At 44.7% G+C, this 27,268-nt stretch overlaps 2 protein-coding genes and 1 long non-coding RNA gene across 6 annotated transcripts in view; 1 reads left to right on the forward strand and 2 right to left on the reverse strand.

Annotated features, from left to right (window-relative positions):
• LOC140208314 (uncharacterized) overlaps positions 1-21,793 on the forward strand; it is a 32,496-nt gene extending 10,703 nt beyond the window's left edge. For all 4 annotated transcript variants that reach the window (XR_011888720.1, XR_011888723.1, XR_011888721.1 and 1 more), the window contains exon 3: positions 21,423-21,793. This is a non-coding gene — a long non-coding RNA (uncharacterized lncRNA). The remainder of the gene's footprint in view (positions 1-21,422) is intronic.
• Positions 1-27,268, reverse strand: part of LOC140208265 (uncharacterized) — a 515,327-nt gene that overhangs the window by 442,592 nt on the left and 45,467 nt on the right. The window lies entirely within an intron of this gene.
• Positions 306-10,058, reverse strand: LOC140208305 (ribonuclease inhibitor-like). Its single transcript, XM_072276893.1, has 4 exons — positions 9,926-10,058; positions 4,559-4,645; positions 4,233-4,403; positions 306-3,007 (listed from the first exon to the last, which is right to left on the reverse strand). Exons 1-4 carry the CDS (start codon positions 10,054-10,056, stop codon positions 2,908-2,910), a joined length of 489 nt encoding a protein of 162 aa, XP_072132994.1. The 5' UTR covers positions 10,057-10,058; the 3' UTR covers positions 306-2,907.

Genomic DNA, 27,268 nt, shown 5'->3' on the forward strand with positions numbered 1-27,268 from the left:
TGAGGGTAGTGCAGTGGATGTGATCTATATGGATTTTAGTAAGACATTTGACAAGGATCCACACGGTAGGCTTATTCAGAAAGTTCGAAGGCATGGGATCCAGGGAAGTTTGGCCAGGTGGATTCAGAATTGGCTTGCCTGCAGAAGGCAGAGGGTCATGGTGGAGGGAGTACATTCAGATTGGAGGATTGTGACTAGTGGTGTCCCACAAGGATCTGTTCTGGGACCTCTACTTTTTGTGATTTTTATTAACGACCTGGATGTGGGGGTAGAAGGGTGGGTTGGCAAGTTTGCAGACGACACAAAGGTTGGTGGTGTTGTAGATAGTGTAGAGGATTGTCAAAGATTGCAGAGAGACATTGATAGGATGCAGAAGTGGGCTGAGAAGTGGCAGATGGAGTTCAACCCGGAGAAGTGTGAGATGGTACAGTTTGGAAGGACAAACTCCAAAGCAGAGTACAAAGTAAATGGCAGGATACTTGGTAGTGTGGAGGAGCAGAGGGATCTCGGGGTGCATGTCCACAGATCCCTGAAAGTTGCCTCACAGGTGGATAGGGTAGTTAAGAAAGCTTATGGGGTGTTAGCTTTCATAAGTCGAGGGATAGAGTTTAAGAATCACTATGTAATGATGCAGCTCTATAAAACTCTGGTTAGGCCACACTTGGAGTACTGTGTCCAGTTCTGGTCACCTCACGAAAGGAAGGATGTGGAAGCATTGGAAAGGGTACAGAGGAGATTTACCAGGATGCTGCCTGGTTTAGAAAGTATGCATTATGATCAGAGATTAAGGGAGCTAGGGCTTTACTCTTTGGAGAGAAGGAGGCTGAGAGGAGACATGATAGATGTGTAGAGGATAATAGGAATAGATAGAGTGGATAGACAGCGCCTCTTCCCCAGGGCACCACTGCTCAATACAAGAGGACATGGCTTTAAAGTAAGGGGTGGGAAGTTCAAGGGGGATATTAGAGGAAGGTATTTTACTCAGAGAGTGGTTGGTACATGGAATGCACTGCCTGAGTCAGTGGTGGAGGCAGATGCACTAGTGAAGTTTAAGAGACTACTAGACAGGTATATGGAGGAATCTAAGATGGGGGGCTTACATGGGAGGCAGGGTTTGAGGGTCGGCACAACATTGTGGGCCGAAGGGCCTGTACTGTGCTGTACTATTCTATGTTCTATGTCTATGTTCTACGTAAGTATTTTTCACTTAATCTGAGATTTTTATTCTGCCATATAAAAGAGGAACTTTTGGAATCAACAGTATTAAAAAAGGATTTAGGAAAAAAAAATTGAACTTCAGTAAGTCCTTATGCTTCTTATTAATCAATTTGTAAGCGGAAAAGTTACTCAACTGAGGAAGCAGAGCTAAAACTGCCGGAATGGATTTCTCAGGGTTAGAGATATATAATAATTAATCATCTGCATATAGTGATAGTTTGTGTATCTCATTCCTGCAGGTAATGCCAAATATATTAGGAGAGTCACGAATAGCAATAGCTAAAGGTTCCAGGGCGATATCAAATAATAATGGACAAAGAGGGCAACCCTGCCGAGTACCAGGAAATAACTGAAAAAAGGGAGATCTTTGATTATTGGTAAATGCCGAAGGGGGTAAGGTGTATCAGTTTAATCCAAGATATAAATTTCGGACTAAAATTGAATTTCTCAAGCGAATTAAACAAATATGTCCATTCGACTCTGTCAAAAGCTTTCTCAGAGTCCAGTGAAATGACACATTCTGGAGTTCTGGATGAAGAAGTATAAACAATATTCATTGATCTCCTAACATTAAAGAAGGAATAATGATTTTTAATAAATCCAGTCTGGTCAACAGAAATAATTGGAGGCAATACTTTCTCCAGTCTAGTTGCCAGTAATTTTGAAAATATCTTGGAATCCACATTTAGCAAGGATATAGGCCTATAAAGTTTCAAAGAAAGAAAAATAAAAAGTAAAAAAGAATAAATAAAATACAGAATCAGTAAAGAAAGAAAACTTATCCGAAAATACGAAAAATACCTACCCTACAAACCCAGGGCAAAAGCCCTCAGATTATAAAAATCCAAAGCTGTAAGCTTTTGGAGAGATGTTTTGAAAACCCTATCAAAAGTTTTGGATCTGGATCTACTGAAAAAACAAGCATGTAAGAACAAAGAGAATAAACAACAGTCCGTTAATTAGTCCGGAGCAGAGGAACGCTGATTGTCAAGAAAACTGAGCTTCATCCGGAGATTTAAACAGACGACGAGAGTTATCGGCAAGAACAATTTTCAAACGTGCTGGAAACAGCAACGCTGGTTAAGGCCTTTTTGATAAAATTCTGACATCTGTGGTTTAAAAGCTATCCATTCCCTCAGAACTTCAGGACTGAAATCTTCAACGAGGCAAAATTTGAAACTTTGAAATTGGATCATATCTTTCCGCTGCGCAGCTCGCACCACACGATCCTTCATGTGAGCATAATGGAACAGAATAATAATGGGTCTCAGTTTAAATTCTCTGGAAGGTTTGGGGCGCAATGTATGGTGCACGCGATCGAGCAATGGAGGGGCCTCCAAAACCTCTGAACCAAACACATCCATTAAAAATTGAGAAAAGTATTTGGTAGGATCGGCCGTCTCGATATCTTTGGGAAGCCCGATTATCCGCAAGTTCTGTCATCGGGATTGATCTTCGAGATCAATAATCTTGGATTTATAACGTTCCAACATGGGATGTTGAAGCCAGATTTTTTTCCAGGGCTTCAATCTTTTGTCCTCTGCCAACGGGCAGCATCCAGTTCTGAAATTCTAGTTTGCTGTTGATCAATTTCACATCTAAACAATCTAATGTCATCTTGAATCATCTTCAAAACTTCTTCAAACACAGCAAATCTTTGATTAAGTTTTTCCTCTAGAAGATTCGACATTATTTCAAAAGATATTGGTATTTGCTTAGATGCTTTAGGATCGCCATCTTTTTTTTCCTGTTGCCGTTGGAGTCCTTCCCATTTTTAACTTCTCGTCCTCTGGTTCACATTTCCAGCGAGTTAAAATCAAAGTTCAAAGATATATTTGTGTTATAAACCTATTAGTGTAGGTATAAACAGATTAAATAAGGGTGGTTACGGGTAAAAGAAGTAAAGGGAATGGAGCGAAGCCAAAATGTACCTCACACCATGAGCGCCTCCTGGAGAGTCCATTTCAAAAAAGGTTGTTAGCTTAATCTATAAACGGTTATTGAGTTCACGAATGATATCTGATGATAAAATTAAACGCTCTTCAAGAGTCATTTTCAGATAATCAATGGAGTAAAACTTTTCATTTGGTTAACAACTCATCTATTTGTGCCTGTCGTTCCTTGATACGGTTCAAGGTAGCGCATCGGGCCCATGTGTCAAAGGATAAACCAGCGCATATTTTCTCCAGTATTAATCCTACTTGTGACAGATGTAATATTGAGCTGGACGCTTTAACTCATACGTATTGGTCTTGTATAAAGCCAGATAACTTTTGCAGAGATGTTTTTAAAACACTATCAAAAGTCTTGGATCTGGATCTACAACCTAATTTGCTTACGAAATATTCTTGTTTCCGCTCGATGTATGATAGCCGTTTCGACCTTACCGGCTGGGAGAGCCACTTTATTGGAGTGGAAGGATTCTAATCCACCTACAGTCATTTATTGGCTCTCCTCCATTATGTCCTGTTTAAGTTTAGAGAAAATAAGAAGTCGGACATTTGATACATCCTTTAAATTTGAGCAAATATGGTGACCTTTTATCCAATATTTTCATTTAATTTGATTTATTACTCTTACGATCTTTTTTTAATCGAAGTTTTAGATTTGATCAGAAAGTCTTTCTCTCTCTCTCTCTTTTTAGGTCGTATCCTCAAAATGAGATGCCCAGTCCCCCTTGTTTGGTTTTGTTATAGTGTAGTGGTTTTTTTCCCTTTTCATTTAAAACCCAATGTTTTTTCCTTTCTCTTCATAAACTGGTTAAGAGGAGAATTGTTATTTTCATTTCCTTTTATTATATATTATACTAGTTTAATATCTATGACTTTGACAATGTCTATCTTAATCTTGGTTTATATTGTTACTGATATATATACTTGAACTAATTCTCCTCTTTACTGTATTTATACTTTTAAATCAATAAAAAGGTTAATAAAGAAATTACTGATCACATTATTGTTCAGTGTCACACACTCAGTGACTGTAAACACAATCTCCCACAGTCTGGTACTTACCCCAGTTTCTGTATTTTACACTCCGGGTTCCTCAGAGCCGCAGACACCAGTTTCACTCCTGAATCTCCCAGTTTATTACCACTCAGGTCTAGGTCCGTCAGTGATGGGTTTGTACTGAGAGTGGAGATGAGATCCTCGGCACCAGAATCTGTGAGACCGATACTGTCCAGCCTGGAGATGAGAGAGAGTGAGGGTGAAGGACACAGAGAGACAGGAGACGGTACAGATCCCCAGTGTTTATCAGCAACACAATTACTGATCACATTAATGTTCAGTGTCAGACACCCAGTGACTGTAAACACAATCTCCCACAGTCTGGTACTTACCACAGTTTCTGTATTTTACACTCCGGGTTCCTCAGAGCCGCAGACACCAGTTTCACTCCTGAATCTCCCAGTTTATTCCTCCCAAGTCTGAACACAAACAAACAAGTTGATCAACAAAGTGATTCAAACTGTGGGTCTGAGGGAATTTCTCTCACTCGAATATTTCAGGAAACATTAAACCCTTCGGTAAATCACTGATCGGAGTTCCCATCATTATCAATGTCCCTCACTGCCCAGCTCCAGGGTATTCACCGAATGTCGGTAATTTAGTCTGTCGATGTGACCCTGTGAACTCCACATATTCTGCCTCATTTCCCGATGAGAGAAATGTTTCTGATGTGAGAGACTCCAGAGGGGTAGGGTTAACCATATAACGATATATAACAATTACAGCACGGAAACAGGCCATCTCGGCCCTTCTAGTCCATGCCAAATGCTTACTCTCACCTAGTCCCACTGACCCGCACTCAGCCCGTAACGCTCCATTCCTTTCCTGTCCATATAGCTATCCAATTTTACTTTAAATGACAACATCGAACCTGCCTCAACCACTTCTGCTGGAAGCTCGTTCCACACAGCTACCACTCTCTGAGTAAAGAAGTTCCCCCTCATGTTACCCCTGAACTTTTGCCCTTTAACTCTCAACTCATGTCCTCTAGTTTGAACCTCCCCCACTCTCAATGGAAAAAGCCTATCCGCGTCAACTCTATCTATCCCCCTCATAATTTTAAACACCTCTATCAAGTCTCTCCTCAACCTTCTACGCTTCAAAGAATAAAGACCCAACTTGTTCAACCTTTCTCTGTAACTTAGGTGATGAAACCCCGGTAACATTCTAGTAAATCTTCTCTGTACTCTCTCAATTTTATTGACATCTTTCCTATAATTCAGTGACCAGAACTGTACACAATACTCCAAATTTGGCCTTACCAATGCCTTGTACAATTTCAACATTACATCCCAACTCCTATACTCAATGCTCTGATTAGTAAAGGCCAGCAAACCAAAAGCTTTCTTCACCACCCTATCAACATGAGATTCCACCTTCAGGGAACTATGCACCATTATTCCCAGATCCCTCTGTTCTACAGCATTCTTCAATGCACAACCATTTACCATGTATGTCCTATTTTGATTAGTCCTACCAAAATGTTGTACCTCACATTTATCAGCATTAAACTCCATCTGCCATCTTTCAGCCCACTCTTCTAACTGGCCTAAATCTCTCTGCAAGCTTTGAAAACCTACTTCATTATCCACAACTCCACCTATCTTAGTATCATCTGCATATTTACTCATCCAATTTACCACCCCATCATCCAGATCATTAATGTATATGCCAAACAACACTGGACCCAGTACAGATCCCTGAGACACACCGCTAGTCACCGGCCTCCAATCTGACAAACATTTATCCACCACTACTCTCTGGCGTCTCCCATCCAGCCACTGCTGAATCCATTTTACTACTTCAATATTAATACCTAACGATTGAACCTTCCTAACTAACCTTCCGTGTGGAACCTTGTCAAAGGCCTTACTGAAGCCCATATAGACAACATCCACCGCTTTACCTTTGTCAACTTTCTTAGCAACCTCTTCAAAAAATTCAATAAGATTTGTCAAACATTACTTTCCATGCACAAATCCATGTTGACTGTTCCTAATCAGACCCTGTCTATCCAGATAATTATATATACCATATATAGCAATACTCCAATCCTCCGGCACCATCCCCGTTTCTAATGACATTTGAAATATTTCTGTCAGAGCCCCTGCTATTTCCACACTAACTTCCCTTAAGGTCCTAGGGAATATCCTGTCAGGACCTGGAGACTTATCCACTTTTATATTCCTTAAAAGCTCCAGTACTTGCTCTTCTTTAATTATCATAGTTTCCATAACTACCCTCTTTGTTTCCCTTACCATACACAATTCAATATCCTCTCCTTAGTGAATACTGAAGAAAAGAAATTGGTCAAAATCTCCCCCATCTCTTTTGGCTCCATACATAGCTGTCCACTCTGATTCTCTAAGGGACCAATTTTATCCCTTACTGTCCTTTTGCTATTAATATAACGGTAGAAACCCTTTGCATTTACTTTGGATTTATTTTCACCTTACTTGCCAAAACAACCTCGTATCTTCTTCTAGCTTTTCTAATTTCTTTCTCAAGATTCTTTTTACCTTCTTTATATTCCTCGAGCACCTCATTTACTCCATGCTGCCTATATTTATTGTAGATATCTTTCTTTTTCCAAACCAAGTTTCCAATATCCCTTGAAAACCATGGTTCTCTCAAACTTTTAACCTTTCCTTTCAACCTGACAGGAACATAAAGATTCTGTACCCTCAAAATTTCACCTTAAAATGACCTCCATTTCTCTATTACATCCTTCCCATAAAACAAATTGTCCCAATCCACTCCTTCTAAATCCTTTCGCACCTCCTTAAAGTTAGCCTTTCTCCTATCAAAAATCTCAACCCTCGGTCCAGACCTATCCTTCTCCATAATTATATTGAAACTAATGGCATTGTGATCACTGGACCCGAATTGCTCCCAAACACATACCTTCGTCACCTGCCCTATCTCATTCCCTAACAGGAAATCCAGCACTGCTCCTTCTCTAGCTGGTACCTCTATGTGTTGCTGCAAAAAACTATCCTGCACACATTTTACTAACTCCAAACCATCTAGCCCTTTTACAGTCTGGGCTTCCCAGTCTACGTGTGGAAAATTAAAATCTCCCACACTCTCAACCGTGTGCTTACTACAAATATCTGCTATCTCCTTACAAATTAGCTCCTTCAATTCTTGCTCCCCATTTGGTGGTCTAGAATACACCCCTATAAGTGTTACTACACCGTTCCGATTCGTCAATTCCACCCAAATAGCCTCCCTAGACGAGCCCTCTAATCTATTCTGCCAGAGCACTGCTGTAATATTTTCTCTGACAAGCAAAGCAACACCTCCCCCTCTTGTCCCTGTGATTCTAGCACACCTGAAGCAATGAAATCCAGAAATATTTAGTTGCCAAACAAACCCCTCCTGCAACCATGTTTCACTAATAGCTACAACATCATACTTCCAGGTTTCAATCCATGCTCAAGGCTCATCCACCTTTCTTACAATGCTCCTAGCATTAAAATAAATGCATTTAAGTAATTTTCCACCTCTATCTCTCTGTTTATCACTAATGGTGCAAACAACTTTACTATCTCCTTTTTCTTCCTTCTCCCCTACATCTGTTCCTACACTTTGGTTCCCCTCGCCACTTGTATCTCGTTTAAATCCACTGGAGCCTCTCTAGCAAACCTACCTGCAAGAATTGAAGGATGGAAGTAAGTCCCCCAGTGAGGAAGATTTGTGAATGGGAAAGTGTCGATGGGAGATAGTGGTGGGACTCCAGCCAAGCAAAAGGATAGGAAGATAGAACCTGCAGGAGGTAGGCGGATGAGGAAGCGAGATCCTGCGGGAGGAAGGCAGATGGGGAAGAGAGATCCAGCAGGAGGAAGGGGATGGGGAAGAGAGATCCCAGAGGATGAAGGGGGATGGGGAAGATAGAACCTGCAGGAGGTAGGCGGATGAGGAAGCGAGATCCTGCGGGAGGAAGGCAGATGGGGAAGAGAGATCCAGCAGGAGGAAGGCGGATGGGGAAGAGAGATCCCAGAGGATGAAGGGGGATGGGGAAGATAGAACCTGCAGGAGGTAGGCGGATGAGGAAGCGAGATCCCGCGGGAGGAAGGCAGATGGGGAAGAGAGATCCAGCAGGAGGAAGGGGGATGGGGAAGAGAGATCCCACAGGAGGAAGGGGGATGGGGAAGAGAGATCCAGCAGGAGGAAGGGGGATGGGGAAGAGAGATCCCACAGGAGGAAGGGGGATGGGGAAGAGAGATCCAGCAGGAGGAAGGGGGATGGGGAAGAGAGATCCCGCGGGAGGAAGGTAGATGGGGAAGAGAGATCCAGCAGGAGGAAGGCGGATGGGGAAGAGAGATCCCAGAGGATGAAGGGGGATGGGGAAGAGAGATCCCACAGGAGGAAGGGGGATGGGGAAGAGAGATCCAGCAGGAGGAAGGGGGATGGGGAAGAGAGATCCCACAGGAGGAAGGGGGATGGGGAAGAGAGATCCCACAGGATGAAGGGGGATGGGGAAGAGAGATCCCACAGGATGAAGGGGGATGGGGAAGAGAGATCCAGCAGGAGGAAGGCGGATGGGGAAGAGAGATCCAGCAGGAGGAAGGGGATGGGGAAGAGAGATCCCACAGGATGAAGGGGGATGGGGAAGAGAGATCCCACATGAGGAAGGGGGAGGGGAAGAGAGATCCCACAGGATGAAGGGGGATGGGGAAGAGAGATCCCACAGGATGAAGGGGGATGGGGAAGAGAGATCCCACAGGATGAAGGGGGATGGGGATGAGAGATCCCACAGGAAGAAGGGGGATGAGGATGAGAGATCCCACAGGAAGAAGGGGGATGGGGAAGAGATATCCCACAGGAGGAAGGGGGGTGGGGAAGCAAGATCCCACAGGAGGAAGGGGGATGGGGAAGAGAGATCCCACAGGATGAAGGGGGATGGGGAAGAGAGATCCCACAGGATGAAGGGGGATGGGGAAGCGAGATCCCACAGGAGGAAGGGGGATGGGGAAGACATCCAACAGGAGGAAGGGATTGGGGAAAAGATCCCAATAGGGAAGACATCCAACAGGAGGAAGAGATTGGGGAAAAGATCCCACAGGAGGAAGGGGGATAGGGATGAGTTGTCTCACAGGAGGACTCAGGGGGGAAACGATAATCATACAAGATGAGGGGTTACAGAAAAAGATTGTACGGGAGGGGTGAGACTGAAAAGAGGCCCAGAAGAGATGCGCTCACGGTATCTGGTAGTGAGAAAAGTCACACACGGGGAAGGGCAGGGGAGGACAATCTCACAATGGTATTTATCTCCTTCTCACTGGGACAGTCTGGTGACGGTCTCTTGTCTCTCACTGGGAAGGGGGTGTGAATCTCTGACCCACCTGCTGCAGTCAGTGTCGGTAACAGTGATCGGGAACATTGTCAATGGATGTGTCAGAGGCAGTGAGAAACACGGCCATTCCTGTGATTTACTACCATTAAACCAATGGCCGTTGTTCACTGATCTGATGAAGTCTCCAACATCCCTTCACAAGGAACCACAGAACCCTCCTGTCCTTGGGGAATTACTGACCGATCCCCTGGTCACTTGTCACAATTCTTCACAATCTGATTCACTACAGTTTTACCCAAATCCCTTTACAGGATATCCCCGGGATGTGGATTCAGGAACTGTGCTACTGCAGTTACAAACTCTTGGATGGTGAGGTGTGGGAAATGTGTACACCACACACCGGGCAGAATCCTCTCTCTCCAACAGCTCCATCAGGAACCCGGACAGGAACTGGGAAGGCTGCAGATTGTAGTTGATTAAATCTCCATCTGTAAACACAATCTTCTTCTCGAGCACTCCTCTGAAGGCCATCTGACCAACCCTGAGTAACACATCAGGGGACTGTCAATCTCACGACCATGGTTTTTCAGGATGTTGTAAATATAGTAGGAATATAGTTGGGTGATGGTCTTGGGAATTCGCTCTGGGTCCCTGACTCTTTGTGTGAAGAAAGGACCCAATGCCAGAGCGAGGATCCAGCAGTAGGAGGGGTTGCTGCCGCTACCGTCTGATCTTCAAAATACCTGATGAAATATTCCTTCCGTTCCTCACCAACAAATCCCAGGATTTCAGCCCAGACACCGATCTCCGCCTTTTCCAATAGATGTAACGCAGTGGGACGTGTGGTCACCAGCACTGAGCATCCTGGGAGCAGCTTGCCCTGGATTAAACTGTACACAATGTCAGACACCTTGCACTTGAATTCAGGATCTGGGCACTGGTGCTTGGGTTCTGTATCTCTCCGACTGTCAGCAAAATCGATTCTGTGCTTGAATTCATCCAATCCATCGAATATAAACAGCAATCCCTCTGGGTTCTTCCAGACCTCTCTCAGGGCATTCCCAAAATACGGATATTGATGCAGAATCAGTTCTTTCAAGTTTATTCTGCAATTAATGGAGTTTAAATCTCGGAATTTGAAACTGAAGACAAACTGGAATTGTTGGTATATTTTCTCCGTGACCCAGTCATAAACAATCTTTTGTACCAGTGTTGTTTTCCCGATCCCTGGGACTCCGGCCACTGCTGCTGAACATCCCGAAGTTGATTGTGTGAAGAATCTTTTCATTTTGTCCCAAAAACTATGTGAGTAACTATTCTCAAACAGATGAGCAATCCCGATTTTCTCCAGCTGTCCGCGGAGATGTTTTTCTCTCCACTCCTCGTGGTCTCTGCCTCTTGCCAGCAGCTCATGTTCCACCAGTCTCCGATCTCGAACAGTAGAAATGACCGTGAGCTCAGCGTATCGATCAACCAGCTGGAAAACCTTCACCTTCTCCCTCATCAGGATCGTGTTCACTCTCAGTGTTTCAGTTTGTGCCCGCAGAGTCTCCTTGTGTTTCTGCTGAACATCTTAGGAGAGATAGAAATAGGTGGTCAATGCCTGATCTGATGAACACTGAACACTCACGTATTTACCCCAATAATAAGAAATTGTTAAGGACACTGTTTGGGTGAAATTGGGAGATCAGAGATAAGAGCGTCTGAGAATGAACGATGGCCCCGAAACATTTCTGATCTGATTCAGGTTCGCTGTTAAAGCCTCCGCTCTCCCCTCTGTTCGTAGTTTGCAGATTCCCCGGTGTTCCAGCGAGCACCAAGTGCACACGTGATTCTGGAGAGGAGAGTGTTGTGTGGAGCGGCTGGTTTCACCGCTTTCACTGCTCAGCTTCTGCTGAACTGGGCAACACCGCAGAGGGTAACAGTGGGGGTCGGGGGGCAATTTACTTGCTCTACTGACTTTTACTTTCTCATAATGGAGCGGATACTCTCGACACTTCTTTAGGTTGAAACTGTCAGTACTGAGCCACAGAAAAGGAACATTATTTCCATTTCCTTTTCCAAGCTCAGCCAGTCACTATGTAACACACCCCGCAGTAGTCTACAGTCTCTTCTTCTCCGAGGAACTGTTACATTAACTCAGGCTATACACCCTCACCACACCTCTACAGTCTCCTCTGCTCTGAGGAGCTAGTACGTGAACTCAGGCAATAAGCCCCACCACACCTCTACGGTATCCTATGCTCCGAGGAGCTGGGACATGAACTCAGGCAACTCCCGGATGTTGTGCAGAACAGCAGAAATCTGAAGAAGATGTCAGCAGTAATACGGGACTCTATAGTCAGCAGGAGAGGTAAGCGATTCTGTGGACTCAAAAAGGAGACACCGATGCTACTTTGCCTCTCAGGAGCCAGGGTCCGAAACGTTACTGGACACGTCCATAATATCCTGAAAAGGAAAGGTCACGAGTCGTGATAAATATTGGTACCAATGATATAGGAAGAGAACAGGGAAGAGGTCTGGAAAACAAAACACAGGGAGTTAGGAAGGAAGCTGAGAAGCAGGAACTCAAAGGTAGTAATCTCGGGATCACTGCCTGTGCCACCCGACAGTGGGGATAGGAATAGAATGAGGTGGCAGATAAGTGTGTGGCCGAAGAATACAGCAAGGGGCAGGGATTCCAGCAGGGTCCGATATTCTTGCAGGCGAATTTACTGGAGCTGTTGGGAGTGTTTTAAACTAATATGACAGGGCAATGGAAACCAGTATGATAGAGCTGAAGATGAGCCAGCAGGTTTAAATGTGGACACAGCCAAGTGTTAAATTGTACCACAGAGGCAAAATTCGATTTTGGTTGGTACGACGTTGTGGCCATTACTGAGTTGTGGCTGAAAGAAGATCTTGTTTGGGAGTTTAACATCAAAAGATATACTTTGTTTCGAAAGGACAGGCAGGAAGACATTGGCTATGTTTTCGAGATGGAATTACACCTTCAGAAAAAGGGGACATAAAGTCAGAGGACGTTGACTCTTTGTGGGTGGAGATAAGAAATTACAGGGGGTAACAAAGCACATTATGGGAATCATATACAGGCCTCCAAATAGTCGCCAAGATGTGGGTTTGAGTTGCAAAGGGAAAAGGCATGTAATAAGGGTAATGACACATTTGTCCTGGCGAACTTCAATATGCAAGGGGAATGGGAAAATCAAGCATACTTAAGGTGTCGGGTCGCAGGAGAGGGGATTTATTGCGATTGTGCTTGAGCCTACTTGGGGAAAGGCTCGCTTAGATTGGGTGTTGTGTAATAACCCAGATCTTGTTTAGTGGCTCGCCGAGCTGGCTTGTTCGCTTGCAGATGTTTCATTACCCAGCTAGGCAACATCACCAGTGCAACTTCGGATGAAATGCTGGTGATCTATACTGTTCGCCTTTTGTGTGTCCTGTGATTAGTCCATGAGTGAGTGAGTGTCAATATGGAAGCAAAAGTGAGTGGGAAGTTGGATGATTGGAAACCTTTTAAAATCTAACAAAAGGCAACTAAAAAAGCTATAAGAAGGGAAAAGATGAAATATGAGGTGAGACTAGACAATAATATCAAGCAGGATAACAAATGTTTTTGTTCAGTTACATAAAAAGAAAAAATGGAGTTGAGAGTTGATATTGGTCCACTGGAAAATGATATTGGTGAGCTAGTAATGGAAGACAAAGAAATAGCAGGTGAACTTTAGAAACATAGAAACATTGAAAACCTATAGCACAACACAGGCCCTTCAGCCCATAATGCTGTGCTGAACATGTACTTACATTAGAAATTACCTAAGGTTACCCATAGCCCTCTAGTTTTCTAAGCTCCATGTATCCAGAAGTCTCTTAAAACACCCCTTCATATCCGTCTCCACCACAGTTCCATGCACTCACCACTCTGCGTAAAACATCTCCTCTGTACTTACAAGCACCTTAAACCTGTGTGCCCTCTCGTGCTAGCCATTTCAGCTCTGGGAAAAAGCCTCTGACTACCCACACGATCAATGCCTCTCATCATCTTATACACCCATATCAGGTCACCTCTCATCCTCCACCGCTCCAAAGAGAAAAGGCTGAGTTCACTTAACCTATTCTCATTAGGCATGCTCCCCAATCCTTGTAAATCTCCTCTGCACCCTTTCTATAGTTTCCACATCCTTCCTGTAGTGAAGTGACCAGAGCTGAGCTCAAGTGGGGTCTGACCAGGGTCCTGTATAGCTAATGCATACTTTGCATATCTCTTCACTGTGGCCCGTGAGTGACGGGAAGCAGCAGTGACTGCCATCACTATTAATGAGAACAAGATTTCTGGATGGTGTGTTGCCATGGTCGGGGAAATCTCGCATCCAGTCTGAAACATGTTTAAGGGTAGTGTGAGCAGAGGTCAAGGTTCACGTCAGCACCAATGACAGGGCAGGAAGGGTGAAGAGGTGCTGCAAAGTGAGTTCATGGATGTAGGTGATAGGTTAAAGTGCACAACATCCAGGGTTGTGTCTTCAGGATTGCCACCCATACCACATGCTAGTGAGGCCTGAAATAGGATATAATACAGTCTAACGTGTGGCTGATGAGATGGTGCATTGTGGAGTGCTGCAGATGTTTGGATGATTCCAAGGAAGATGGGACCTGCACAGACATGATCGTTTTGCATCCGAACTGGAGGGGGACTGATACCCTTGCGGGAAGGGTTGTTAACACTGCATCGGGATGGGGTGAGGTGTCAAACTTGAGCTGCAAGGGGATGAAGAACCAGAGTGGATAGTGGAGTGGTTGTGTGGGAAAGATGCTGTTAATCCAACATAAAAAGTCAGGAGTCCAAAGAAAGAACATGGTGAAACAAATGTTCCCAAATGTGTATTATTTCATTGCAAGGAGTATTGTAGGAAAGGCTGATGAGCTTAGAGCATGGATCAGCGTATTGAATTACAGTATTGCAAGCATTAATGTGATTTGATTGGAGGAGGTGCAGGACTGGCAGGTCAGTCTTCCAGGGTTCTGTTGCGTTAGACACAATTTGATTGAGTGGCAGGGATTAAAGAAGGACAAGTGACATCACTAGTTAGGGAAAATGCCCCTGCATTGCTCATACAGGACAAACTGGAAAGCTCAACCACTGAGGCCTTATGGGTGAAACTGAACAATAAGGAAGGGATGGGATTATATTACAGAGTGCCCAATAGTCAATAGGATTTGGGGGATCAAATTGTTTGAGAAATCACAGGCAACTTAGAAGGTTATGATGCTAGATGGTTGTAACTTTCCACTTATTGACCGGGACACCCATACTTTAAAGGGCTGTTTGGGATATCGTTGGTAAAATGTGTTCAAGGAAGTTCCCTTGATCAATATATTGAGGTCATAACTATAGACTGAAATACTATTAGGGTACATGACGGGGCAGGTAACAGAGGTCTGTGCAGGTAAATACTTTGGATCTAGTGATCATAATACCATTAGTTTAAAGATCATTATGGAAATGGGTAGGTCTGGTTCTAAATTGGAGAAAAGGCCAATTTTAATGGTATCAGAAAGGATCTGGTGAACGTGGATTGGAACAGGTTGTTTTCGAGCAAATCTGTGCTTGGTAAGTGTGAGGCCTTCAAAACTGCTATTTTAAGAGTACAGAGATGGAATGCATAAATGACGACCAGTACAGAGTTTGAATGTTGCTGACAGAATAAAAGGCAGGGCTAACATGTTTAGGGAACCTTGGGTTTTGACAGATATTGAGACCCTGGTGACGGAGTGCATAGCAAGTATAGGCAGGAAAGAACAAATGAGGTACTGATAAGTATAAATAATTCAAGAGTTACTAAAGGAGGGAATCAAGAGGGCTGAAGTACGGCACGAGTTTGCTCCAGCAGATAATGAAAAGGAGAGCACCAACTCCTTCATCAAATATATTCAAAACAAAAGTATACCAAAAGGCAAAATTGGTCTTCTTGAAGTTCAGAGAGGGCATTAATGCATGAAGCTGACGTAGGTGGGGGAGATTTAAAATGGATTTTTTGCATTTATGTTTACTCAGGAGACATACAGCGTCTTTACAGTGAGGCGAAACAGCAATGCGATCATGGACCCTATACAGATGACGGAGGAGGAGGTGTTTCTGTCTTGATATAGAATATAGAATAGTACAGCACAGTACAGGCCCTTCGGCCCACAATGTTGTGCCGACCCTCAAACCCTGCCTCCCATATAAGCCCCCACCTTAGATTCCTCCATATACCTGGCTAGTAGTCTCTTAAACTTCACTAGTGTATCTGCCTCCACCACTGACTCAGGCAGTGCATTCCACGCACCAGGAAGCAACAAATCTCTCTTTATATTAATCTCTGTCTAATCTTGCTGCTAACATTGTGTTTGTCACAGAGTCCAGAGTCTGGGAACAGCTAGATGGCAGGAAGCAGATGGTGATGATGGGAGGCTGGTTATTGGAGTCCAGGCCCGCGCCTCGTGGAGTTCCCCAGGGTTACACCCATTGCTACTTGTCATCTATGTCAATAATCTGGTTGAGAATGTACAGGGTATGGGGAGTGAGTTTGCAGCAAGTAATGTCAAACAATTACTTCTTTTTGCAAGATAGTAATATAAACACCCCTCTTTCCCTCTCCACACTCAGAACAGACCAAAAGCTACTTCATAAGATGCAAGTTCTTCAAATGAGCAAACACTGAGGGAATGTGAGTGAGTTTAAAGAGCTGGGATACTGACAGTACATTACCAGACCAGAAGTGATTGTAACTGGGTCTGACAGAGGCATAACTGGTATTTCTGGGCACATTCAGTCTCACCATAACTATTCCCTACCTTACTCTGTACAGATATGTAATGTCTAAAGGACCAGTGTTTGAGTAAATGAGACTCACCAAACTTGCTCCGGACTGAATCAATGGAAACCCTGAGTCAGAAGGGTTCTCTCCAGTTGGTGCTCTCAGTCCTCGGGCTGGGTCACTTGCTGCTGTTCCCTCATCTTCAGTCGTGGTTCTCTTCCAGTTGTGGGCTTTTCTTCCAATAAATCTCTCACCGCAGGTCTAACTTTAACATGAAAGATGATGAAGCACGTTAACAACACAAAGGAGAACAAAATATTTCTGCTCACTGAAATCTAAACATTGAAGACAAATCTAATGATCTCAGTGAACAAATCTGTAACTGCCCCTGACACGTCACAAAACCTGATGAGGGATAGGAAGGAGTCATCGTTCAGTCATCGCTAAGATATAAGATGCAGGAACAGAATTAGGTGATTCGATCCATCGAGTCTGCTCCAGCACTCAACCATGGCTGAGATTTATTCCAACACCATATTCCCGCCTTCCTCCTGTAACCCTGAAGCTACTTAGTAATGATGAATATATTAATCTCTGCCCTAAATATACCCAAATGGCAGCCTCCAACCACCCTCTGTGGCAACAAATTCCACAGATCAGCCATCTTTTGGCTGAAGAAATTTTTCTCATCTCAGTTTTAAAGGGAAGCGTCTTTATTCTGAGACTGTGCTGTCAGATCACAGACTCTCCGTCTAATGGAAACATCCTCTCCATGTCCACTGTATCCAGGCTTCTCAGCATTCAGTAGGTTTACTTAACCACCTCCCCTTTCACCACCCCGTCTGAACTCCACTGAGCACAGCCCCATAACCATCAAATGCTCCTCACACATAAAACAGATCATTCCTGAGATTATTCATGTGAACCTTGTCAGCAACAACTGCACTGAACACATTCCCAAGTACAACAGACAATCAGGAAATGTAAACCATCCCAGAGTGAATTTAATAGAAAGAAACTGGAATCACCAGAGTCGCTCAACAGGAAAGGAACTGCTGTGGGGAGAGAAACAAATTTAACCATTCAGGTTCACAATCTTCTGTCAGAATGGGTTCAGAATTTAGTGCAGATCTCCAGCAAGTTGAGTTTCTGTTTGATTTCCACTGTCTGACAGACAAGTGACAGCGTGGAGGAATTTCCAAACACAGTTTGAACACTGAAACCCCCCCAGGTCTATTTCTGCTGGTGCAAACACAGAACAGCCCATTTAATCACAGCCTGTCCTTGTGAGGGATGGAATACAAACTCATTCTCTCCTCAGGTTAACAGCATTGCTTCCAGAGGAACTCCAGAAACAAACATTTGATCCCAGACCAGAAATACTGGCTCAACACCTCACAAACCCGGGCAGCTTGATCCCCGGGTCCATTTTACTTGGATCTAAACAGGAGTGCAGTGCTGCCGGAGCTCACCGGGGCACCACTCCGGCACCTCGGTAAAAAAACGTCAAAATGAACAAGCGGGGAATTTAACAGCGGCCGCATATTAAATAGGGGGAATTTTACAGAGGCGGGGGTTTGGGATAGGGAGTGGTAACTGGTGGGGAAAATACCACTAATAACATTAGGATAGGATATTTGATCGTTTTTGGTGAAATCCTGGAGCTGTGACTGTTTTTTATTTAGGTATTTGTGAAATTTGTCCTCGCTCGACCCGTTGTTTTCCCAGCATGCCCTGCTGTAGCCTCCCTCCATTTCACAGATCCTCCGTCTCTCTCCAGCCGAGGGACGACTGGACACAAGTGTGAGCGTTTTTCCGCTCTTTCCAACGGGTACCATTGGATTCCAGGTAGCAGCTGTATTAAGCAAGGAATGAACATCGAAACCCAGGTTAAAAGTCCAAAATAATGAAAGAAAAATTCACTGCTCGCTTATCTTCGGCCTGATTTTGATGAAGAATTCAAGGTAATCATCCAAAATCTTCTTCTACACCTGGATAAAGTGAATTTAGTTTTTTTCACAAGGCAAATGGGGAAAAAAAATTTCTAGGCTATAAGCTAGTTTTACATCATTTCAACTGTCATTAATAGCGCATCAACCCCTTGGCCGAGCTCCACCAACTGTAGTTGATTGGAAAGAGGCTGTTTGTCTCTTTGTGTTGACAGGAAAAAGAGTAACTTAGGGAGGCAATGAACGAGACGAAACGCATTTCCAAACCTCCCAAATGGTTGCCCTCCTCCCCTATTAACATTTATCACTTCCAAATACGATATTTTTTATTCGTATAGATACGACAATAATTTATGTAAAGATTCAAGCTTCTTTAACTTTTTATACATTTAAAGACTAAACAGAATCTGTATAGGTCTAACCATGTAGTACCCGACGTGTGAGGATATTGTGAGTATCGACACTCACAGATACACTTCCTGTCCAAACATTTCTGCGAGAGAAACGGTACGAGGCAGAGTTGCCAACCTTCCACTTTTGATACTAATATTCAGAAATATTCGTGGCTTTAGCAAAACTTCATTAGACGTTTTTTTTCATACTTGATTACTTAGTTCCAATTTAGGTGGCTAAGAGTGTAAAAAACTTACTTGCTTTATTTCTGTTATTTTTATACCTGCTTAGGAACACTGCTAAGCGCTGTGGGCCCTGCTGTCTGCTCTGACTCAGTCGTATCAGTAAGGCTACATCTGTGGTGGTCCGTGGATTACTCGCTGATACAAAAGTAAATTTTTCTCACTAACAACCCTGTGGCTTCTAAGCAAACAATGTTAACTTCTTTCTTCCGTAAACAAGCTGAGGAGTGTAACAAGGATAACATACAAGTCATTGATAACAGTAAAACTAACAAAAGCTGTGTTTCGCCTGCATCTCGTTCAAATTTTCTAACCGGCTCCAAATGCAGTTCTGAAAGTAATGGTCCTTCGAAGTCAGGCTTGGATCCCTGTTCAGATGTTTGATAGGCTATAATCTTGTTAATGTCTTAACTGTCACTATATTTCTGTGTACATCGGTCACTGAAAGCAAGCATGCAAGTACAGCAGGCAGTGAAGAAAGCTAATGGCATGCTGGCCTTCATAACAAGGGGAATTGAGTATAAGAGCAAAGAGGTCCTTCTGCAGCTGTACAGGGCCCTGGTGAGACCACACCTGCAGTACTGTGTGCAGTTTTGGTCTCTAAATTTGAGGAAGGACATTCTTGCTATTGAGGGAGTGCAGCGTAGGTTCACAAGGTTAATTCCCGGGATGGCGGGACTGTCATATGTTGAAAGATTGGAGCGACTGGGCCTGTATACTCTGGAATTTAGAAGCCTGAGAGGGGATCTAATTGAAACATCTATAATTATTAAGGGATTGGACATGCTGGAGGCAGGAAACATGTTCCTGCTGATGGGTGAGTCCAGAACCAGAGGCCACAGTTTAAGAATAAGGAGCAGGCCATTTAGAACGGAGTTGAGGAAAAACTTTTTCACCCAGAGAGTGGTGGATGTATGGAATGCTCTGCCCCAAAGGCTGTGGAGGCCAAGTCTCTGGTTGCTTTCAAGAAAGAGATGGATAGAGCTCTTAAAGATAGCGGAATCAAAGGTTATGGGGTTAAGGCAGGAACTGGATACTGATTGTGGATGATCAGCCATGATCACAGTGAATGGCGGTGCTGGCTCGAAGGGCCGAATGGCCTACTCCTGCATCTATTGTCTATTGAGCTGTGGAATTCATATATTTCTTTCACCTTGGTTTAGTGCTTGACATTATATGAAGCCCTATTCATTTATATATGCCACAGCCAATTTGTGTACCTGCTCATTACATGAATGGGGGAAGGAAGTTACCCAGTGCATGAAATGAGCTGCTACACTAACTAGGTGTGAGATCGAGGTTCTTAGCCTGAGGTGGAAGGAGTCAATTTTGAAAACCTGTCAATTTTCAATTATCTGAAACAGAAATACCACAACAGTTATTAGCTTCAAACTTTCTGCATGATCACTCACAGAGCGGAACTACACGTACATGTAACGACAGCTGTAAACTTCAGGCCTTCTAACTTAGGCCAGAAACTTATCAACCACCCCTCGTACAGCTCCGGCACCTAAAAGATTGTCACTGCACCCCTGCTCCAGCCGTCAGACAGAGCCCGGGCCCGGGACTTTCCCGATCCACCGGCCCCGATTCACACAAACCCGAGATTTGTTCCCACTCACCGCCGCCCGAACAGGAAACCGCCAACGGCAGCTGCATTCGGCACCGCGCATGCGTTTAGCAGGAGGTTCGCGGCTGCGCCAGCAGTGCCCGGAGGTCCATGCAGCGCCACCAGTGGCCGGAGGTCCATGCAGCGCCACCAGTGGCCGGAGGTCCATGCAGCGCCACCAGTGGCCGAAGGTCCATGCAGCGCCACCAGTAGCCGGAGGCTGGAGCGACAACGGAGAGGTAAATCACAAACACGACAAAGTCTGCAGATGCTGAAAATCCAAAGCAACACAAACAAAATGCTGGCGGAACTCAGCAGGCCGGGCACCATTTATCGAAAAGAGTCAACAGTCGATGTTTCCAGTTGAACCCTCCTTCAGGACTGAAATGCAATGGGGGAAATATCTGAATAAAATCGGGGCGGGAGAGGAAATGTCTCGCTGGAAGGTGATAGGTGAAGCCAGGTAGGTGGGAAAGGTCAAGAGCTGAAGAAAATAGAATCTAATAGGAGACGAGAGTGGAGAACAGGAGAAAGGGATGGAGCAGTGGACCCAGAGACAAGTGATCAGCAGGTGAGAGGACGTGAAAAGTCAGAGAGGAAGAGAGGGAGTGGGAGGGAGGGGTGAGGGGGAGATTTGTTCAAAGGAAGGAGAAATCGATATTCATGCCATCGGGTTGGGGAGGGAGTATTCAGACGGAATACAAGGTGCTGATCCTGGACCCTGAGGTGGCTTCACCTTGGCACAAGAGGAGGCGATGGGTTGACGCGTCGGGACGGGAATGGGAATCGGAATGGGAATGAAAATGTTTGGACACCGGGAAGTCCCGCTCGGAGCGGATAGTTCAAAGGTTAATTTACTGTCAAAGCAAATATCCGTGAACAACTGAGTTTTTGTTCTCCTCCACAGAGCCACGAAACAAAGAAAGAGCATGAAAGTCGATCAGAGAGAAAAATCAAACTCCCAGCCCACCCCTACATCAAAAAGAACGGCATCCCGATCATCAACCCCCAAAACCCACCCCTCCCGCACAAAAGGGAACAATAACATCGATCCCCCCCCAAAAAAAAACAACCCGACCCCGCACAACTGCGGAGGGTCTGGTGTCACCAGTGTCGAGGCGGCCGCATCGGGAGCAGCGGACACAACGGGCGACCCCGGAAGATTCACAGGTGAAGTGTCGCCTCACCTGGAAGGATGTTTGGACAACGGAGAGAGTTCGGCCGTCCGGCCCTTTCACTGTGACACCCCGAACTCCACATCAAATCCGTCCACACGAATCTGGGTGAACTTTAATGACCAATAAATATAATTCCTCTCAGTGATCAGCTGTCTGAGTGATCCCCTGACTCTGAGAGGAAGGGGTGTCTATGGTCCACATTGTCAGGGTGTTGAGTTTACCAGGAGACAGAGACTGCAGGGACGGGAGGTTTTCTGTTGACTAATACACTGTGTGTGGACCCCGCTGGCAATTCTGGTGTTGTGACCCGAATCGAGACAAACACCAGGCTGCCCACTCCACCAACAACACGGCACAGCCGGACACATAACAGGGGACTTTACATCTCACAACACTGGATTCAGTGATGAAACCCGTGATTAATGTTGTTGTCCCACCGAAATCATCAGAAACGTCCATTCAGGTGTTTCTAAATACGAGCGCTCCCCCACAGGTGACGTCACACAGGGGCACACACGCGCTGACGTCACACATGGGCTCCCCAGACCGAGATCTGCCCTCACGTGCGCCGTGTCTTACGTCACCCGCGCGCTGGAGAGCTCGAGCTTTGTCGGTTTAACGGCTGGGCTACTAATCACGTGACTAGACCCTCCCCACCGCTGTCAACAGAGGATTAAGGAGCTGCGCTATTCCCATTGGTGCGAAGCGATGTCAATCACTGGTTACAACCAATAGCGGAGGCGGACCAGCTGAGAGGGCGTTACCCCGCTGAATCAACCTGGCGTCGCTCTCTCCGTCAAAGCGGAACAAATCCCAAAGTAAATGTCCGCTTTCTGATTTATTTCCATTTCCCTCCGAGGGAACAAAGTCTTTGACATCAGCTGTTGAGAAAATCACCTTTGTTCTGCCCCATGTGAGATGAGGAGAGGTGAGGTACACCCCAGGTGCGGGACACGGGAAACTGGGTGAGAGTCGGGAAGGGGAATGAGGTGAAATGGCCATCGCAGAGTAATCTTGTGTCCGTCCCGCACAACAACAGGTGGACCCACTTTAGACACTGTCGGGGGGATCACTGACAGAGGAAAGTCAAAGGGGTGAGAGGGGACTAATATCCCAGTGGTGAGGCTCGCTAGTGCTAGTGTGGGGAGAGGGTGATGTGGTTCAAATAAGTTGTAGGGGGAATGGGAGCCAGAATGACAGAACAGATAGTGGGGAGGGTGAATTGACTTTATTACATACATCCTTCATATACATGAGGAGTAGAAATATTTACATTATGTCTCTGTCTGAATGTGCAATGTGTAATTTATAGTCATTTATAATAAATAGTTTGTACATAGGACAGTCAATATAACATAGAAATGCAATTGTATCAGCATGAATTAATCAGTCTGATGGCCTGGTGGAAGATGATGTCCCGGCGCTTGTTGGTCCTTTTGCTGTGGTACCGTTTCCTGGATGGGAGCAGCAGGAACAGTTTGTGGTTGTGGTGACTCGGGTCCCCAATATCCTTTGGGGCCTTTTTACACACCTGTCTCTGTAAATGTCCTGAATAGTGGGAAGTTCACATCTACAGATGCGCTGGGCTGTCCGCACCACTCTCTGCAGGTTCCTGCGATTAAGGGAAGTACAGTTCCCATACCAGGCAGTGATGCAGCCAGTCGGGATACTCTCAATTGTGTCCCTGTAGAAAGTTCTTAGGATTTTGGGCCCCATCCCCAATTTCTTCAACCGTCTGAGGTGAAAGAGATGTTTTTGTGCTTTTTTCACAACACAGCTGGTATGTACAGACCATATGAGATCCTCGGTGATGTTTATGCTGAGGAACTTAAAGCTGTTCACCCTCTCAACCCCAGATCCATTGATGTCAATAGGGCTTAGCCTGTCTCCATTCCTCCTGTCGTCCACAATCAGCTCCTTTGTTTTTGTGACAACGAGGGAGAGTTTGTTTTCTTGACACCAGTCAGATGTTGTTCAGACCTCAGACAGAGTCAGCAATCAAATGGTTGAGCATGGTGCGATGAATGTGCATCGTAGGAAAGCCAGATGAGCTCAGGACAGGGAATTATAACCATATAACCATGTAGCAATTACAGCATGGAAACAGGCCGTCTCGGCTCTTCTAGTCCACGGATATTGAGGCCACGGATATTTTGTTCCTCCAAATGCCTCAGACTGTTTGGTGCTACCAAGACCCGTTAATGACTACAATATTATAATTCCACACACTGAGCTCATCGGACTGTTTTTTAGTCATCTTCTGTTGGTTTCTAAAAGCTTCCCAATAGTGTTTGCTCTTTTGTTTGCCCTCTCTTTGGCTTTTATGTTGGCCTTGGCTTCTCATTTCAGCCACAGTTGTGTCCTCCTGCCTTTCCAATGTTTCCACTTCTTTGGGATGTATCGATCACTCAGCTCCCGAATTGCTCCCAGAAACTCCAGCCATTGCTGCTCCATTGTCACTCCCACCTTTTCCCTTCCAAACAAGTTTGGCCATCTTCTCTGTCATAGAAACATGGAGAAGTTCAATACAGAAACAGGGTATTTGGCCCTTCTAGTCAATGCCAAAAACATTTAACCTGTCTAATGCAACTATCTGCACTGGGACCATCGCCCTCCATACCCCTACCATTCAGGTACCTGTCGAACTTCTTTTAAATGGTGAAACTGAGCTCATATTCACCAGTTGTGCTGGTATCTCATTCCACACTCTCACGACCATTTCAGTAAAGAACTTTTCCAAATGTTCCCGTTAAATTTTCACCTTCCCCACTTACCCATGACCTCTGGTTGTCATCCCATCCAACCTCGGTGGAAAAAGCTGCTAGCATTTACCCTATCTATACCCTCATAATTTTGTATACTAACAAATCCTCAAAGCAATGTATACTTTCTTTGTTTATATTAGGAACCTTGTTTAGGTGTATAAGATGATGAGGGGCATTGAGCCAGAGGTTTTTCCCAGGGCTGAAATGGCTAACATGAGGCGCATAGTTTTAAGGTGCTTGGAAATAGATACCAAGCGGATGTCAGTGGTAAGTTTTTTTTTTACACAGAGAGTGATGGGTGTGTGGAATGCACTGCCAGCGGCGGTTGTCGAGGCAGGTACAATAGGGTCTTTTAACAGCCTCTTAGATAGGTACATGGAGCTTAGAAAAATAGTGGTCTATGCTCTAGGGAAGTTCTAGGCAGTTTCTAGAGTAAGTTACATGCTTGGCACAACATTGTGGGCTGAATGGCCTGGAATATGCTGTAGATTTCTGTGTTCTGTGTTCTATGTTGAACAGCAAAATAACTTCTCTTATTAAATCTGTACAGGGTCCACGATTTTAATGCCACTTTTCCATACTCCCATACAATCTTTGTCCATCTCCTGAGTAAATAGAGATGATAAAAATACTTAAGATCTCCCCCATCCACATATGGATTGCCATTCCGGTCTTCCAGAGGAACAACATTGTGCCTTGCAATCCTCTTGCTCTTAATCTATCTCTAGAAACCCTGAGGATTATCCTTCATCTTTTCTGCGAGTGCAGCCTCGTGCCTTCTTTTAGCCATCCTGATTTATTTCTTATGTGTTCTCCTGCATTTCTTATACTCCATGAGAACCTGCCTGCTTATCCCTGTTATGCAACTCCATTTTGTGCTTCACCAAGGTCTCGATATCTCTTGAAAACCAAGGTTCCCTACAGTTTCTATCTTTACCTTTTATTCTGACAAGCAGATACCCACTTCGTATTTTGAAAACTTTGCTTTGAAGGCCTCCCATTTACCAAACACACTTTTTCCATAAAGCAGCCTGTCCCAGTCCACAGTTGCCAGATCCTAGTATCTTAATTCCAGGTGTTGATCCATGCCCTGAACACATCTGCCTTTCCTACGCTGCTCCTTGTATTGAAATATACAGGATTGAGCATATTTACTGCACCATGCTCAACGTTTCTCATTCCTGAATTTGTCTGAGGACTGAACAACATCTGTCTCCACAACCCCTCCACTATCTGTTCTGTTATTCAGGCTCCCATTCCCCCTGCAACTTTAGTTTAACACCCCCCCACCCCCACCTCCCACCATGCAGCTCTATCACCCCTTTGGCTTTCCTCCCCCAGATCAATAAAAAGGAGGTGCATACCAGGTACAGGCAGATAGGAACAAATGGGGTACTTATGAGATACAGGAAATTCAGGTGAACACTTATGAAAGAAATAAAAGAAGACATCAGGTTGCCTCAGCAGACAAGGTGAAGAAGAATGCTCATGGATTCTGCAGGTATGTTGAGTGTGAAAAGATTGCAAGGGAAAAATTAATACTCTGCAAGATCAGAATGGTAATCCATATGAGGAGACAAAATAGATGTGGGAGATTTTTTGCTCAGGAGATGGACACAGAGTCTATAGAAGTGAGGCAAAGCAGCATCAACTTCATGGACCCTGTACAGATTACAGAGGTGGAGGTGTTTACTGTCTGAAGGCAAATTAGCGTGGATCAATCCCCAGGGCCTGACAAGTTGTTCCCTAGGACCCTGCGGCCGACAACTGCAGAAATTGTCGGGGCACAAGGACAGATATTTAAATCATCCTGAGTGACAGGTGAGATATTGGAGGATTGGAGAACAGCCAATGTTGTTCCAGTGTTCAAGGAAGGCTCTAAAAATAAAATAGGAAATTATACGTGGGTGAGCCTGACATCAGTAGTGGGAAAGTTATTGGAATGTGTGTGCCAGTAGAAAGTTCTCTGGATTTGGGGCCCCATTCCAAGCTTCTGGTGAAAGAGGTACTGTTGTGCATTTTTCACAACACAGCCAGTATGTACAGAGCATGTGAGATCCTCAGTGATGTTTATGCCGAGGAACTTAAAGCTGCTCACCCTCTCAACCCCAGATCCATTGATGTCAATAGGGGTTAGCCTGTCTCCATTCCTCCTGCCGTCCACAATCAGCTCCTTTGTTTTTGTGACAATGAGGGAGAGTTTGTTTCCTTGACACCAGTCAGATGTTGTTCAGACCTCAGATACAGCCAGCAATCAAATGGTTGAGCATGGGGCGATGAATGTGCTGAGCTGTGTATATCACAATGCACGAAGCATAGTAGGAAAGCCAGATGAGCTCAGGACAGGGAATTATGATATTGTAGCCATTATTGGGACTTGGTTGCACCCAACAGTCTGAGAGATTTAGAGGAACAAATTTGTAGAGAGATTGCAGACCATGCCAAGAAACAAAGGTTGATTCAGTAAGTGATTTTAACTTTCCATATATTGACTGGGACTCCCATACTGTAAAAGGACTAGATGGGGTATAGTTTGTCAAATGTGCCCTTAATCAGTACGTAGAATTCCTGACGTAGAAGTGTGCAATGAGCTGATGATCCAGGGCTGGTGACAGAAATTAGTGATCATAATGCTATGAAATTCAAAGTAAATATGGAAAAATAGTGGTCTGGACCATGGGTTGAGATTCTAACTTGGAGAGAGGTCAATTTTAATGGTTTCAGAAAGGATCTGACAAGTGTGGTTTGGGACAGGCTGTTTTCTGGCAAAGGAGTACTTGGTAAGTGGGAGGCCTTCAGAAGTGAAATTT

Source organism: Mobula birostris, chromosome 13 (genome assembly GCF_030028105.1).
Source record: "Mobula birostris isolate sMobBir1 chromosome 13, sMobBir1.hap1, whole genome shotgun sequence".
In the NCBI taxonomy this organism is placed as follows: domain Eukaryota; kingdom Metazoa; phylum Chordata; class Chondrichthyes; order Myliobatiformes; family Myliobatidae; genus Mobula; species Mobula birostris.

Excerpts from the sequence above, each read along its gene's own strand:
- LOC140208305 (XM_072276893.1), bottom strand. The coding sequence starts at position 10,056 with ATGGCCTTCAGAGGAGTGCTCGAGAAGAAGATTGTGTTTACAGATGGA. Across the intron at positions 4,404-4,558 it reads TGTAAAATACAGAAACTGTG|GCTGGACAGTATCGGTCTCA; the intron begins GTAAGTACCAGA and ends TCTCATCTCCAG. Across the intron at positions 3,008-4,232 it reads TGTAAAATACAGAAACTGGG|AGGACGAGAAGTTAAAAATG; the intron begins GTAAGTACCAGA and ends AATGTGAACCAG.